The sequence below is a fragment of the Mustela erminea genome, chromosome 5, assembly GCF_009829155.1.
Source record: "Mustela erminea isolate mMusErm1 chromosome 5, mMusErm1.Pri, whole genome shotgun sequence".
Lineage (NCBI taxonomy): Eukaryota > Metazoa > Chordata > Mammalia > Carnivora > Mustelidae > Mustela > Mustela erminea.
The window spans coordinates 99,164,316-99,182,373 of NC_045618.1; the positions used below are offsets into that span (position 1 = coordinate 99,164,316).

At 38.2% G+C, this 18,058-nt stretch overlaps 1 protein-coding gene across 1 annotated transcript in view; it reads right to left on the reverse strand.

Annotated features, from left to right (window-relative positions):
* Positions 1–1,558: 1,558 nt before the first annotated feature.
* The window catches only part of L2HGDH (L-2-hydroxyglutarate dehydrogenase), a 39,358-nt gene continuing 22,858 nt past the window's right edge, over positions 1,559–18,058 (reverse strand). The window contains exons 7-10 of the mRNA XM_032344187.1: positions 14,324–14,491; positions 13,235–13,392; positions 11,814–11,945; positions 1,559–2,256 (exon numbers count right to left, since the gene is read on the reverse strand). Of these exons, the coding sequence (XP_032200078.1) occupies positions 2,061–2,256; positions 11,814–11,945; positions 13,235–13,392; positions 14,324–14,491 (654 nt within the window). The 3' untranslated portion in view covers positions 1,559–2,060. The remainder of the gene's footprint in view (positions 2,257–11,813; positions 11,946–13,234; positions 13,393–14,323; positions 14,492–18,058) is intronic.

The window sequence follows — 18,058 nt, forward strand, 5'->3', positions numbered from 1 at the left end:
TTAAAATATTTTAATATTAATTTACATTCTTCTTCTTTCAGAAGTACACAAAACTTTTAAATAGCATATCAGTATTACACAACAAACCCAATTAATATAAATATAAAATGTTTTACAAACATAATAACCTACACATTCACTTTCAATAATTTTTTCACTTGTATTTTTTGGGGGTATAATATAGACCCAAATGGAATAGGGGTTGCTTTAATTAGGATAGTTATTTTTGTAACTTCAGTCTTTCACAGCTTAGTATATATGCAATCTCACTGTTTATGAAATAGAGAATTATAAAATTTTCCATCTCTTAATAGTCTTGTAATGGAACAAAAAAATATCTGTGTGTCACATTTCTTGGAGGAATCAGTTGTTATGAAGAACCATTAGGGCTGGTTTCTTCTGTGAGTGGTTTCTGAATGCTTTCAAAACGCTCATCCCAAGTGTCAAATAATTGCCTTGTCTATACCTGGGATGTGCTACTTCTTGAACAGGAGCTGGTGATACAGCCTTTCAAATTAATGGTTGAGGTAGTTCAAACAATGTGATCACTGAGGCTTGAAGTGAAAAGGAAGAAAACAGAAGCTTTTCCTATCAGTCAAAATGCACATCCTTACTTATCTATCACATAGATTTGGAAAGATAAGAGGAAAGAAAGAAGAGTAGAAGATTAATCCTGAGAGAGCATATATATGAGGGAATGAATGAAAATGTTTCACCTACATGATGGTTCTGTAATAGAAGTTTTCCCAAACAATAGGAAGTCATAAATTCATTTATATTTCTATTTTCTAACTTTCTGAACTGCAAGAATCATTTCAACAGATACCACACACATATATACAATATACAGTACCGGCACCGGGCCATAATTTGAAATACTCATGAAGTACACATGAATGTAAGGCACTTTTGCGGTTTACAAAAGTGAATGCCTCAAAGTTAGGTTATTTCCCCAAAATGAAGAAATATCCTCATAAAAGTTCACAGGATCCCTGAAAACTAAGTAGGCATGAATTAGTGATCTTGGCCAAAGTTTGAGAAACTTGGTGACTGAAAAACAGAGATATAGAGGTAAATAATTTTTTAAATTACAGAGTTCTATATATCAGTGTTAGGATCCTAAAACTGCTCTCATAAAAACCTATCAGTTCTAAATCCTAAGTTCTTTTTTCTCAACCACAAAAGACTATAAAGAGTCAGCAAGAACCACCATAGTGTACTGTTGTTTGGATTTAGTGGTAATCCAAAAAAAGACTGGAAATAATAAAGACTTTACATTTCTTTTGCAAAGTTATTTCTTACAAATATTATAGCTAGATAGAATCTTATTCAAACTACTTAAAAATGTCGGGCGCCTGGGTGGCTCAGTGGGTTAAGCCGCTGCCTTCGGCTCAGGTCATGATCTCAGGGTCCTGGGATCGAGTCCCGCATCGGGCTCTCTGCTCAGCAGGGGGCCTGCTTCCCTTCCTCTCTCTCTGCCTGCCTCTCTGCCTACTTGTGATCTCTCTCTGTCAAATAAATAAATAAAATCTTTAAAAAAAAAAAAAAAAAAAAAAGTGAAATTTCATATATTTTCTTTAAATCAAGAATTTTAAAATCCCAAATACAAATAGTGTTGCTCCAAATAATGTGAGCTTTCCTATGACTCTTCAAAACTAAAAGGAGGTTTGCAACCTACAATATACTATATTTTCTTATTTAGCAGAGAATAAAAAGCTTGGAAATCATAAAGCCAAAAAGTTAAGGGAACAATCAATTTTTTGTGACATCATTCCCAGAAATTCTAGAAAGTCAAATCTCTAGATCATGGTTGGTAAGGACAGGTCAATAACAAAGGGATTCAGGACAGATACAACTGTACCTTGCTTCTTTATTCACAAAATGAAAGAGGATGGACTTTAAAAATTATTATTTCTATATTACAGCATTCTAACAATTCAGTTGTTAGGATACCTAAAAAGGAGATTTTCAAATCATTTTCCTTAAATTAAAGGATGCAATTAGTATATTCTTGTTGCTGAATATGGAAATTAAAATGCATACCTAGCTCCTTACATTATTTACAATTTAAATCTTTGTTGCACTTCATCTGCAATCATTCCAGAAATTGCAAGAGAAGAAGTAGCTGCAGGGGAGGGTGCATTTCTCACATGAAGAATGCGATTTCCAATATCTCCAACTCCTCCATCAAATACAAAATCCTCTACCAGATTTCCATCTCTATCCAGGGCTTGGGCTCTTACTCCAGCTGGACCTCTGCAAAACCAAGAGTGATAGTCAACTGTCTGGAAGAGATAGGACACTTTACAAAACAGTGGTTTCAAAGTATTCTTAAATCAATAAAGTCTTTATTTTTCTAAATGCACAATTACGCAGAAACCCAATAGGTTTGTGTTAAGCCAAAGGCTATTAGTTTGTAGCCTGTCAAATATATCCTTAGCCTAGAGTACGTTACGTGTTACATGCCTGTCACATAACAGTGTCAATAAATGCTTACCAAAGAATACACAAATATTTACTTATAAATATTTGTTTTTCCCCAAAGTAGCAGATAAATCCACAATTAGAGCAGATAAATCCACAATTAGAACTGATTAATTAATTTGGGTTTATAAGATGAATTTATTATAAAATCAGTCAATGGGAATAAATAAATCTCTTCTAATATAAAACAATAAAAATAGGAGTTATGTATGTCAGTTGCATTCCTAAATATCCACTACAGAATTTGATTTATTTTTGCATTTTTTTTAAAGATTTTATTTATTTATTTGACAGAGAGATCACAAGTAGGCAGAGAGGCAGGCAGAGAGAGGGAGAAAAGCAGGCTCCCTGCTGAGCAGAGAGCCCGATGCGGGACTCCATCCCAGGACCCTGAGATCATGACCTGAGCTGAAGGCAGAGGCTTAACCCACTGAACCACCCAGGTGCCCTGCATTTTGTTTTGATTGTAAATTAAAATTGATGGAGAGCAGTATCTGCAAATGCCAGCAAGATATTTTTTGTAGTTTGTTTTTATTTTCAACAGTTTAGCCTTCCCTATCAGGTTAGCCTTCGATTAAATGAGATGATAGGATGGGGCGCCTGGGTGGCTCAGTGGGTTGAAGCCTCTGCCTCCAGCTCAGGTCATGGTCCCGGGTTCCTGGGATCGAGCACCATGTCAGGCTCTCTGCTCCGTGGCGAGCCTGCTTCCCCCCCAACCCCGACCCCTGCCTGCCTCTCTGCCTACTTGTGATCTCTGTCTGTCAAATAAATAAATAATCTTAAAAAAAAGAGAGAAAGATGATAGGAAAAGCAAAAAATGAATTAACTTGGCAGCATGTTAATATGGTAAGAGCCCTTACGACTGAAAGTTCTGCTTTGTAACACTTGAGTTCCTAAATTAGTTTTTTTTAAAGATAGTTAAAACTAACAGATGAAATCCGAATAAAAATATTTGTGAACCCAAAAGTACCTCCCTTATACAAGACTAAGCAAGGTTGTGTCATATATTGGATTCGTGTGCAACGCAGTGGCCAAGAACACCCAGTTCCTAAGGGTAAGACCTAAGGCAAGCCTGCCCATCACGGAATTAACTGGCCGCAGGTTGCCCGAGGCCTTCAATCTGTTACAAATGAGAGAGCTAGACACCACTGTGGGGCTTTATGAGTCCTGAATTCTTACTGGGTTGCTGAAGATTCCATGTACAAATTCTCTGAGGTTATGCTCATTGATCCACTCCATAAAGCTATCAGAAGAAACTCTGACACCCAGCAGATCACCACACCACAAGCACAGGGAGATGTTTGGGCTGGTATTTGCAGGCCGCCAGAGCCAAGAGCTCCGGCCTTGAAAGGGTCATAAGTTCCAGCACACTATTAGAGGGTCTTGCTGTGTAGAATGGACAAGACGTGATACTCTCCAGCTCCACCATTACTGCTAATAATATCTGTAAAATTCTTACCTAATAAACAGTTAGGACAGTTATGTCCCTTAAAGTGTTCTTTGTCTGTTAAAATGAGTTGTCTGCAGATTGTTTCATGAATGCGCAGGCAAAATTATGAAAGTTGAAGTACAATAATGTTTGAAGACTATTAAGTGATGATGTATTTTGTTTCTGATAAACACTTTTGTCTTTGCTTTATCTTATTAGGGAATTTATAGGCCAGTGTTTAAAATGCTCTTTGGGGGCACCTGGGTGGGTCAGTGGGTTAAGCCGCTGCCTTCAGCTCAGGTCGTGATCTCAGGGTCCTGGGACTGAGTCCCGTGTCAGGCTCTCTGCTCAGCGGGGAGCCTGCTTCCCTCTCTCTCTCTCTGCCTGCCTCTCTGTCTATTTGTGATCTCTGTCTGTCAAATAAATAAATAAAATCTTTTAAATAAATAAATAAAATGCTGTTTGGTATAAGAGGTATAAAATAAATTCTGTAAAAGTGGAATGCAGAAGCTAGCCATGTCATTTGTTGGTGCATATAATGAAACCTACTCTTTGCTGGGGTGATGTAATGCTCTGCTGGTTTAGTCTCAAATGGCTGTTTTTAGAGGTCTGGTAAGAACAAGCTTTTTAAATTGGATTTTGCTTGGAAATGTGAAGAACATCCTAATCTTTTATAATGATCATATACAGAATAATAAAGCTAACCAGAGCCCACATTTTGAGGTTGAATCCACCATTCTACTTATATAATGGCTGCTTCTAAAAGAATAGTTTAAAAGAATGCCACCATTTTTAGGAGAATTGAATAAAGCTGTTGTAAGAGGGTTCTCTTACAAACGAAAATAAATCCTGCTTAACCTAAAAACAACAACAAAAAATTACCTCCCTTGGAACTGTTCAGAAAACGGAGTTTGAAAATAGCTGTCTTAGGGGGTGCCTGGCTGGCTAAGTTGGAAAAGCAGGCAATTCTTGATCCTGAGGTTGTGAGTTCAAGCCCCATGTTAGGCATAGAGCTTACTTAAATAATAATTAAAAGAAAGAAAGAAAGAAAGAAAACAGCTGCCTCAAACACACCATAAAGACTCAAGAAATCAGGCAAAAATATTAAACATTTGGGATTCTGGGCCAATGAAGATAAGTACTTAGGAAGACAGAACACTAGAAGAGCACTGCCTTCTAATGATATTAAGATAATGATCATAATAACTAATAACTATTATTTACTAAGTGCTTTCCCTGTACTAGGAATGCTAATTCTCACAACAACTATAAGAGGCTGATACCATTTATATTTAACAGCAAAGAAGCACAGATTAAATAACTTGCCTGAAGTTACACCGCTATAACTGTTCCTTTGTAGAGAGGTAAATAAGAAGTACAACAAGAGTATAAGGTTCTACAATAAGGATATATAATCTGCCCTCTGGAAGCTTGCAGGGAACCTGGGCAGGGGGGGTTTGGGGTATAAGGATTTCCAAGGAAGAATCAGATACAACACTTAGAACACAAAAAGAACCAGATTGAAGCTAACATTTCTTTGGGTAAGGGCATAGATCAGCTGATACACTGTGTTATCAGCCAGCACGTGCTCCATTTTATACATTCTGTACTTGTAGCTTATCTCAGCTCATCAAAGCAGCACTTCTCTCCTATTTTCCTGAACAATGCTGCTGTTGCTCTTAAGAGCATCTCTGGGAGTTTTCTTGTCCTGCTCCTTCATCTGGCATAAAGCCAACACGTAGGGGACACACAGTGGCAAGACTAGTCCTTGATGTTGAATGATCAAAATAAAAACTTCCCTCTCTTACAGAGATTTAGTTAGTACATTCCCTTGACTTCCCCTTCTAAGCAAATACAATACTGATTAACTGCAATTACAAATATGTCTATACTTAATTTACTTCTCTTACAAACAACAATTATTTTCTCAGCGTCCCCTCCAGCCCAAGTGTTCAAAGTGTAATCAAAAGTGTAAAAAACAATATGCAGGGCGCCTGGGTGGCTCAGCGGGCTAAAGCCTCTGCTTTCGGCTCAGGTCATGATCCCAGAGTCCTGGGATCGAGCCCCACATCGGGCTCTCTGCTCCGCGGAGAGCCTGCTTCCTCCTCTCTCTTCCTGCCTGCCTCTCTGCCTACTTGTAATCTCTGTCTGTCAAATAAATAAATAAAACCTTTAAAAAAAAATATGCAATATTGTTTTTCTAAGGATCTCTCTTGAGCTCAAACTAAAGTTAACTATTTAACAGGAAATGTTTAAACTACAAAATTCTTTGTGTTGCCTCTTCAGCACTTAAAGCAATTTCAGGGTTTTTCTTTGCATGATTACATATAGGCATTCCCCAACAGAACACCTCCTCTTGACATGAGCATTATAATGTGAAATTTCAGGTAAAATAAACCATGAATTTCCTAAGGGCCAACATCTTATACACCACCCCTACTTTATCCTCATGTCTAGATTTGTGCCTTGTACATACTAAGTACTCAATAAGGCTAGAAACTTTGTTTTTTCACTTCTATTTTTTTTTTTTAAGATTTATGTATTTATTTGATAGAGAGAGACAGCGAGAGAAAGAACACAAGCAGGGGAAGTGGGAGATGGAGAAGCAGCCTTCCTGCTGAGAAGGGAGCCTGACATGGGACTCAATCCCAGGACCCTGGGATCATGACCTGAGCTGAAGGCAGATGCTTAATGACTGAGCCATCCAGGTGCCCCAACTTCTATTTTTTTTTTAAGCAGGCACTATACCCAGTGTGGAGCCCCATGTGGGGCCAGAACCCAGAACCTTGATCCTAAGATCAAGACCTGAGCTGATATCAAAAGTTGGACACTTAACTGATTAAGCCACCCAGGTACTCCTCAACTTCTAATTCTTTAAAATTTTAATAGCTGAAAGAAAAGCTAGTGTATTTAATATTTGTGAATTCAGCTACATTGGGCAGTTTAGTGCTATCTATAGCCATGTATTTTGCTATATTTACAGCTAAATTTAATTAGCCATGTATTTTGCTATATTTACAGCTAAATTTAATGGGAATGTAAACTCTAAACCCTTAAATATGTCTAGAAACAAAAGGCATTCCTTCATCTAAAGAGTGCTGTCTTTATTGCTTTACTGTTCTGTGGCAGGCATTATCCTGTGAGCTGGAAAAGAGCTATGAAAGGCTACAATTGACATCTTTGACCAGTTCCAAACAGGACAATTAAGTATTTTATAAAACTCACCATGGGATCTACTGTTAATCTAAAAATAGAAGTTCACATGAGCATATTGTTTGGGGAAAGTAAACTACTCCACCTTAATTTCCAAACATGAAGGAGGGATATTTTTGTTACTCATCCTCACCCTAAATGGACTGACAGGAGAACATGGTTTTTCTATGCCCAGTTTCTGAATTTTGTTGAGAACTTGACTTGGGGATTAGAACTTTCTGAGCTTTTGTATATATTTTCTGAGGGCTTGAATAACACAAGCATTCTGTAATGGGAGTTGTGGAGTCCTATACATATTCAATCAAGTATTTTAATTGTGTTATTCAAATCTTCTAATGTTTTACCTGCTTGATCTATCTTCTATCAACAAATGGGTCTTAAAATCACCACAACTGTGGATTGGTTGATTTCTGATTGCAGTTATGTCCACTTTTGTTCTACTTCATATCGTTATTATATGCAACAAGTTTATAGTGACCTTCTTTATCACTAATAATTTTTGCCTTAAAGTGTATTTTATCTAAAATGACTAGTACTCATCTTTCTTCTTCTTCTTTTTTTTTTTTCCTTTCTAAGATTTTATTTATTGGGACACTTGGGTGGCTCAGTTGGTTAAATATCTGCCTTTGGCTCAGGTCATGATCCTAGGGTCTGGGGATTAACCCTCATCTGGGTCCTTGCTCAGTGGGGAGGCTGCTTCTCCCTCTGCCTGCTGCTCCTCCTGCTTGTACTCTCTCTCTCTGACAAATAAATCTTTTTTTTAAAAAAAGACTTCCTGAGATCATGACCTGATCCAAAACCAAGAGCTGGACACTCAATCAGCTGAGCCACCCAGGTGTCCCTACTGATCTTTCTTCTAATAAGCAATCTGCCTAGCACATAAATGAAATTTTTTAATCCAACATGACAATTTCTCTCTTAACTACTAAGTATACCTAAATTTATTATAATCACTGATGATTTCTGCCGTATTATTTTATGTTATTTAACCTGATTTTTCTGGCATTCACAACCACATGAATTTCAAGGGATTTTTATATTTTCTCCGGACTCTTGAGTATTTTGCAGTGTGAGGGTTGCCAAATTCTCTAGACTAGTTGTTCTTAACCAAGGGAGATTTTGCCCCCTAGAGGACGTTTTGCAATGTCTGGAGACATTTTTGGTTGTAACTAGTGCTGGCATTTAGTAGGTAAAGTCCAGAGACACTGCTAAATATTCCATAATGAACTGGACAATCTCCCACAACAAAGAATTATTTGGACCAAAATTTCAATAGTGCCAATATTGGGAAGCCTTGATCTAGATGACCTTAATTGTAGGAATGTCTGGCTTTCACCTTTGCCTTTCACAATGACATACATAGTCTCTAACTATCACTCACCATGAAAACATCTTGCCTGAAAATTTACTCTAAAATTCCCCGAAATAATTCATTTTTTAAAAATGAAATGTGGGAAAAAGAGGGGATCCTGGCATATGTGTCTTCATCTTTTCCACTCTTAAAGTACTAACAGATAAAAACTGTTAGATTACCATGTCAAAATTAATCACAGAAAAAAATGAAAGGACTTCAGAGCTAAAATTAAGAACCTGAGAAACTATCACTTAACAATGAGAAATTTATATACCTAGGGGAGCCTGAGTGACTCATTCTGTTAAGTGTCTGTCTTTGGCTCAGGTCGTGGTCTCAAGGTGCTGGGATCGAGCCCCGTGTCAGGCTCCCTGCTTGGCAAGGAGCCTGCTTCTCCCTCTCCCTCTGCCTCTACCCGCTGCTTGTGCTCTCTCTCTGTATTGCTCTCAAATAATTTTTTTTAAAGTAGAAATTTATATACCTAGTACATGTATTTGACAGATTATAACTTTACATTCTAATCCAATGTTCATCAGTAAATTATTGCCCCAAAAGTTCTGGCTAAGCAGTAGGAAGTCAAGCTGGATGCCCTTCAGTGGCAATTTAAGGATACACTCTTTTTTTTTTTTTTTAAAAGATTTTATTTATTTAACAGACAGAGATCACAGGTAGGCAGAGAGGCAGGCAGAGAGAGAGGAGGAAGCAGGCTCCCTGCGGAGCAGAGAGCCCGATGTGGGGCTCGATCCCACCTGGGATCACGACCTGAGCGGAAGGCAGAGGCTTTAACCCACTGAGCCACCCAGGCGCCCCTAAGGATACACTCTTAACCTAAATATCCTACTGACAGTGTAGCTTCAGTTCTTTTGACTATCTAAAACTGCTTAATATGCTTCTCCTCAAAATTAATGATAGAACACTTATGGTTTTACTGCATTGAGCTGCAAGACAGGCAGGACTTGATTTTCAAAATGTGGGAAAGTCAACTGATCTTATTTTATTATTATTATTTAATATTGCAGGCATATAACAAGTTACAGAGAATAACATAATAAACACCTATTTTTTTCTTTCTTTCTCTTTTTCTTTTTTACCAAACAGCTTAAGAAATAAAGCTCATAAGGGGCGCCTGGGTGGCTCAATGGGTTAAAGCCTCTGCCTTCGGCTCAGGTCATGGTCCCAGGGTCCTGGGATCGAGCTCCGCATCCGGCTGTCTGCTTGGCAGGGCGCCTGCTTCCTCCTCTCTCTGCCTGCCTCTCTGCCTACTTGTGGTCTCTGTCTGTCAAATAAATAAATAAAATATTTTTTTAAAAAATTAAAAAGAAAGAAAGAAAGCTCATAGATATGACAGAAGCCACTTATGGAACTCTGATCCCATCCCCTTCTCTCCCCAAAGGTAACCACTCTCTCGAATTAGATGCTTATTACTTCCATGCTTGTTACTATTTTCACATAAAATATATAAGCCATAAACTATATATGGTATTGTTCAAACTGATATAAATGATATCAAACATATTTTCTATAAATTCCTTTTTGCTACTGATAATTTCCTTCTTTTAATAGCTACAGGAATCAAGAGAAGGAGTGTATGGAATTGCTGAATGTGTCCAGCTTCTCTGTCTCCAAAGAAAAATCCTCTGATCAGGTTGAATTTATCCCTAAATGCACCTGTCTACAGAGCTGTGTGCCCTTTTCTACTACATGCTAATGAATCTGGAAAATGAAATTCACATTCTTACATCCAGATACAGGAATACTCACCAAAACCCAATTCTACAACATAAAATCCACTGGTCTAAAGAGTTTTCCCCAGGCGTCTATGAAAGGGTGGTAATAGAATATGGGTAGTGAATTCACTGCAACTGTTCATATACAGAATTCACTATGTCCACCTATTGTGGACCTTTTTGTTTTTGTTTTTTAATTTTATTTATTTATTTGAGAGACAGAGAGAGAGTTAAGAAAATGAGTGGGAGGAGGGGCAGATGGAGAAGCAGACTCACTGCTGAGAAGAAAGCACAATACAGGACTCAATCCCAGGACCCTGTGAGCGTGACCTGAGCTGAAGGTAGATGTTTAACCAACTAAGCTACCCAGATACCCCACCTGTTGTGTTTTTTAAGGAATATTAATAGCAGTAAAAGAGACCAGATTTGACCACTCTATTTTCAGATATAAAACAGAAGAAGACTGCTAAAGCAGACCACTGAAAACACACAAGCCTTTATTTATAGGTGAGTGAAAGAAAAGAAAGCCTAGATCTTTTTATCCCTTCAATTTCAGGAGGTGAGTAGAAGGAGTGAGAGAGATAAGAGTAAAAACATTAGCTGGGTTTTAATAGTTCTTCTAAGGATTCAAAGAGGCTGGTCTGAGAATGATACCTTAAGAGTCAGATTTAGACCATGACGCTCAACTCCCCTAGGGGAGACAGCTGACATGATTACTGCTCTCTTTCCGGGCAAGTTCAGCAGCTGTTATTGAGAAGACAGACACTCAGTGCCCTAGAGATTCATGGAGGGATGGATTCATGGACGGAGAGTACTTCAAAGTACATTGCTGATTAGGCCTAACAATAGCTTGGTCAGGGAAAATGATGAACACCCTAAAATATCACCAAACAGAAAAAGAAAATACGCTTGGGTGGTATTTAGGACAATGTACAGCTTAAGTCCAGAAAGCCTTTTATCCTTGAGAAAAAAAGTTATCCTTCCTTCTTGAGTTATTCTTCCTTGTCCACACACCCCTGCAGTACTAGGACTCAGATTGGCTGTTACCACAGTACTTCCCACTTCTGGCCTGCAAGTACAATTCCTGAGTGGAGCAGGATCCAAGAAAGAACAAAAAAGGGAGAAAGGAAGACGTCAAGTATAGAAGTATGTCTAAAAGGTTGTAAAAAGCAATCAAAATGTAATATTTTCTGTGTAACATGGTGATCAGTGATCTTACACAGAATTAAAACCAAAAGGCTTTGAATGACGAGAGTGAGTAGCCAGGGAGATTAAAAAATTCCAGGCAAGATATTTTTATCATGAGTAACAGCTAGACATGAAGGTTAAGGTGGCATCACAATACAGCTGCGGTGGACAGTTCAGTATAATGCTGTAAGTTGGTCAGAAAACTGTAAACGCACGTAGCTCAGGCACTAAGGGCCAGGATACAGTATGGCCAGATGCCTGCACTGCAACAACTCAACAGCTTGCTGGAAAAGAGAGGGCACACAAAGATTCAGTGGGCACGCGGACTCTGCAAGTGTGCTTATGAGTCACCAAGTCAGAACCACCTCCCAAGGTCACCTTGGTCATGACCACATTTGCAATCCTTACAGCTTTTCCTTACCTCAGTATATCACTGGTAGTAATTTCAGGGATAAACTTTTGAAGGTGCTTCACTGTTGCACTGAGAAAACAGGCTTTATACATTTCATTGACTCCATAGGAAAAATTCTGGAACACCAATTTTATCAAGCCACTGAAAGAAAAAAAATTTTATGGGAGAAAGGAATTCTTTATTACTATGAAACATCTTTACAACTATGAGATTTGGGGAGGTGGCATCACAAAAATATAGGCAAAATCAGAAAAAAAAATCCATGTATTAAAAGTAAATCAACTTTTGATTTACTTGAAGAAGGAAACTTCATCAAAGGAATACCTTCCAAACTTAAATTCCTAGGAATGGTTTCAAACTGGAATTCTATAATATCTGCCAACATCAAGGTTTTCTAATGCAAATGTTACACGCTTTCAAAATCACACCTAAAAGGCATTAACAGATCTTTAAGTCAGAGTCATAAAGCAAATGGAGTACCTACTTTTCTTTAGTCAGCCAGAGGTAAGATACTCCAGGTCCTCAAGCAGGACTCTACGGAGCCTGTGTGTACATATATGTGTTTTTATAAGCACACATGCTAGGAAGCCCCATCCTAAAATCTCTGTTTCAGAATCAGTGAAGGGTAAAACTCAAGTACAGCTTAACAAGCTTTCTAATGATTTTGATGTGAAAACCTCTAGAGTGCAACACTCTTAAAAGGACCAAACAAAACACCTCACTGAGTTATTTCTTACAATAATAAAGAATCTGCTATCTAGGTCAACACAATTTATTGTTAGTTTTCCATGAAAGGAAACAACTTTGTTATCAGCAATTTCTCCAGTGGTTTTCAAAATAATGGTGACTGACTTGAAATGATCTTATCAAAGTAAGCCACCTACTGATTTTGAAAGAAACTTTTTTTTTTTCAAACTCAACTAGAAGATTAGCCAAACAAGATTTGGATTGTCAGATATGTGTTTGTCTCTTGATCTTGTTCTTTCTGAACAAGACACTACGCTGGCTCATGAGAATTTTCTTTTTTCTTTCTGTTTCTCTTTTTTAAAAGATCTTATCGACAGATCGAGACAGACAGATCGAGAGCCAGAGAGCACAAGCGGAGGGAATGGCAGAGGGAAAGGAAGAAGCAGGCTCATCCCTGAGCAGGGAACATGACAAGGCTCGACCCCAGGTCCCTGAGATCATGGGATCATGATCTGATCTGAAGGCAGATGCTTAACCCTTTGAGCCACCCAGGTGCCCCCGAAATTTCATGAAGTAGTTAAACCTTGTGTTTATTCCACAAAGCTCTTAATCTGGATTAATAAAAAAATCAATATACAATCACAAATATGAGGATTTACACAATGGAATATCAAGAAAGATAAAATTTCCCACATTAAAAATATAAGCATACAAAATATTTTTTGTCATGTAAATGAAGTTACCTCTTGATAATTACATCCATAACATCTCTGGCACTGAAGTCAAAGGGTTTATAGCCTTCTCGTTTAAAGGCAAGAACCGCATTGGGCCCTAGCCAAATAGTGCCGTCCATCCTAGGTGTGAAGTGAACTCCTAGGAAAGGAAACCGGCTATCTGGGACCTATGGATTTAATATGTCAAAGAGTTATCATTTCATATTACATTCTATTATACATGCAAGCACTAATCTGATAATATAAAACACTTTCTTCTGATGTATTTTAGTTGCGTTATTTTTGATCTGTTACTCAGATATTCCTTCCTATATTTACATGCTTCTGCCTAGAAATGTCACACAGGAAACAGTGATGCTATTGACATCAATATACACTGTCCCATGTGTTCCTCTTTCTGGATTAAAAAAAAGAGAGAGAGAGAACTGTCCTAGTTCAGGTTATGCCCTGCTCCCCAGCCCCTCAGCAACAATCTATGTGGCTGGCAAGTAAAATCAGAGCTACCAGTAAAAAAAAAAAGACTCATTTATAGTGTATAGGCTTTTAGAAAGTGGAAATGCATTAGATTGAAGCAGATGAAATGTATGTTTTGGCACCATCAAAAAACATTAAATAGCTCAATAGCAGCAATTTCATCTGGTTCAACTTAGTAGTTTCAGAGAGAAGAATAAATTCTTCACGTAAATCGCTCTGGCTATACCATAAAACTACAGAGTGGCCACATCCCCTTTTCTGCACCTATCAGTACAGAATTGAGAAAATCAGCTGGGTATCTGGGCATGCTGTAAAGGAAAGTTCTCTTATGAGTGCTCCTTCCACCAGAGAGGGGGAAGAATTGGGTTCTTTCTTGATAGTCCCTCCCATAATACACTCTGCTTTCTAGACATGCACTTGTAGGCACTTAATTACAATTTTATAACCATGATTTCAGAATAGAGATTTAGGGATTTAATGACAAGAGAAATAGGTAAAATGCTTTTCCAAAAAGCACTTCAAGACAACCCTTAATTTCTGACCCAAGTATAAGTTTTTGTTTCATTCCCTTTTTGCCTACAACCATCTGGGGAAGGGTGAGGAGGCAGAAGCATCATTACCTACCGGATAAATATTTCCTTTTACAAGATAGCATTTTTCTGGCTTCAAGAGCAGGTAATCTCCCCGGAATGGTACAATTTGAGGATCAGGATTACAACCACTCAACTCTGAAATACGGTCCGAGTAAAGTCCTGCACAAGTCACAACATACTGACACTGAACTTCCTCTCCCTAGTGCAAAAGAAAATAAAGTAGGAAGTAGAGAAAATAGAAAATAGAGTAGGAAGTAGAGAGGAGAATAGGTCAAGGAGGGAAAAGAGATGATAGGAAAGATAGGGTATAAAAATTGACTTTTTTTTTTATTTCTTTTAAAAGAGGGAATTAAGTACAAGTATCAGCAAAATAAGTTCTTCAGCATTTAGATAGCAGCTAGAAACTTATGGTACTAGCACGTAAGAAGATATCACCTTGAATTTTTTATTTAGAGGTAAAATCATTGAGCTTGTGAGGATACTTAAGTTAGACAAACACACACCCCTATTTTACTAAGACCTACCATGAAATGTAACTATTGTAAAAAGAAGCAAACTTCATTTAAATGGATGGCTCCCACCAATATGGCCTTGTCTGTATTTCAGATTTCTCATCTTATCTGTGAGTAACTGCCCTCTTACTCTCAGATTGCTTCACACTCAATAATCTTGCTTAATTCCAACCCACCAACAAATTTCTCTTGCCTGATCAATATATACTTTGTAAACTGAGGCTAGTTTTGAAATCTCATCCTTTCAATTCACATTACTGAGAACACACACTATAGTTAAGGAGATTACTAATCTTAGGCTGCTATAATTTCCCATAAATTTTATTTTGTGATCATCTGCATATTTTTTGCTCTACTCTGCCATCATTAGCCAATTTGTCACACCTATTTCTTAAATGATTTCATTTAACCCCAATTCCCTACCACATTTTAATTCCCACCTCTTTAATTCTTAGAGAATAAACAATTAGCACCTCCTTGCTCTAGGTAATTTCTTGTCCCCAGACTTCTTTCTCAGAAAACCTGTTTCTGGAGCCTCAGAGTTACCTGTCTTGACAGTTTTTCCTTCCAGCTCTTACTGATTCAGACTTATTCTATCTTTACATCACATTTTGCCTAGCTAGCTACAAAGGTAAGCCTCTTTTAAAGTTCTACAACTCACACTTCTGAAAAAGTCAAATGAAACTTTTTCATAGAGAATTCAAATTAGCTAGGCTAAACCATGACAGTTTTAGGACCCTTGAAGTCAAAAGCGACATATCAACAGAAACAAAAAAATGCTTTCTTCTAAATAGGTTACTATCTTTCCTGTTCATCTAGAGGTATACCAGAAGTACAAGAAATATTTTTATGTGATATAAATCTACTAGTTCCTACTTGAAAGGTCAGCAGTTCTTTTGTTCTTGGAACATAAAACGTAAATAAGACTTATGATAAATGCAAAGAGAAGAGAATTTGTAGAATGCAACAATCTACAAGTTCTCTTTTAAAAATCAGGGAACAGGGTGCCTGGGTGGCTCAGTTGGTTAAGCGACTGCCTTCAGCTCAGGGCATGATCCCAGAGTCCTGGCATCGAGTCCCGCATCAGGCTCTCTGCTCCATGGGGAGTCTGCTTCTCCCTCTGACCTCCTCCCTTCTCATGCTCTCTCTCAGTCTCTCTCTCAAATAAAAAAAATAAAATCTTAAAAAAAAAAAAAAAATCAGGGAACAGTTCCAAAGAAAGAAATGACTAAAAACTTTCATAGGTCCCTGAAATAATTTTATGCTAAACATGAAATAAGAGTTAAAATCAGTAATACTTTAATTTCACATCCCAAATCAAAATTTAGGTAAACACTGAATGATATATTTGTTCAAACAAAAATTTCTTTAAAAAAATAAACTATGCATCTCTACAGCTATTTCAGAAGTAAAACAGACTTTTCACCCATATATAAAATATAAATCTTTAGTTAGCAAATCCTCCCCCCACCCCCGATTTATTTAATTATTTATTTAAGAAATCCAGGAGGTGGAGGGGCAGAGGGAAAGGGAAGAGGGAGAATCTTAAGCAGGCTCCATGCCCAGCACAGAGCCTATGCAGGGCTTGATCTCACAACCCTGAGATCATGACCTGAGCTAAAATCAAGAGTCGGACACTTAACCGACTAAGCCACCAAGGCACCCCCCAAAATTTATTCCTTTTTTTAAAAAATATTTATTTATTTGACAGAGAGAGAGAGATCACAAGTAGGCAGAGAGGCAGGCAGAGGGGAAGGCGGAAGCAGGCTCCCTTTCTGAACAGAGAGCCTGATGCGGGGCTCGATCCCAGGACCCTGAAATCATGACCTGAGCCAAAGGCAGAGGCTTAATCCACTGAGCCACCCAGGCACCCCCCAAAATTTACTCTTAATTTAACCTCTTTTAACCTCTCACAGAAGCATAGACATTCAACTTAGTAAGTTGACTCAAATTTTTAATTATATAAAAAATGTTTGGGTGCCTGGGTGACTCAGTCGGTTAAGTGCCTGCCTTCTACTCAGGTCATGATCTCGGGGTCCTGGAATCAAGTCCCACATCGGGCTCCCTGGTCAGCAGGGACTCTGCTTCTCCCCTTGCCTCCACTTCTTCCTGCTCATGATATCTCTCTCTCTATCTCTCTCTCTCAAGTAAATAAAATATTTTTTAAAATATATAAATTTAAAAATATTTAATTATATTTAACTATACTAAAGGTAAATGCCAAAGTAAAAGGCAACAGCTATAGTAACTGTGGGTGAAATACATATTCACTGGTATCCCAGAGCCCCCTGCATATATTTCATCACATGATGCCATACTCTAGTGAAAATAGCCCTTCAATGAGGGCAGGAGCAAAAACACACTTTTAATCCTTCTTTGAATGGAGATCCTGGATGCTCTGTCAGTCACTTGAGCCACATGACCCAGCAGATCTGATGGTAATCAGGGTGTCTGTGGCAGACAGCAATGTTTTATGGAGACTTTGGTAGGTCCCTATAGGCAAATCACAACACAGAACTTTAGGATTTTGGAAGAAAGTTATACCATCCTCTGCAGATAACTGTTTTCCTTTTGAGAAAGTGCTTCTGGCTTTGACTCAACACTTGACCACAGATCACTAAGTTACCATGTGAACAATTCATTATTAACTGTATATTGTCTGACTCACCAAGCCACAAAATTGGGTGTGTACAGCAGTACTCTGTCATCAAGGGGTAGCAGAATATACAAGATCAGGGATGTACAGGTCCTGCAGGCACACATAAGTTACAGAGGGGGTGGCTCTAATTCCCATGACCCCTGGTCCTGCTAAATTACTTCCTCCTTTTCAAGTTGCCCCTGTGGCCCTATGGAAAGTTCTCTATGATCAGCTGACCAAGGAAGGAAAAATCCAGGCCTAGTTTACAAATGTTTCTGCACAACATCCTGGCACTTGAAAGTGAACAGCTACAAACCAGAGCCCCACTCAGGAGTGACCTGAAGGACTGTGGTGCAGGGAAATCTTCCCAGTGGGCAGAACTTTGAACACCATACCTGTTGTTTCTCTCACCTAGAAGGAAACCTGGATAGAAGTACGGATCTATACAGTTTCATGTGCAATAACTAATCCTATGGCTGGTTGTTTAGGAAATGGAGCTCTGGAAGAAAGGTATGCAAATGGACCTCTCCAAACAGGCTCAGAGAGTAAAGATACTGGAGTTCTATGTGAATCCTCACTGAGAGTAACCATGGCAGATGAAGATTTTGATCATCAG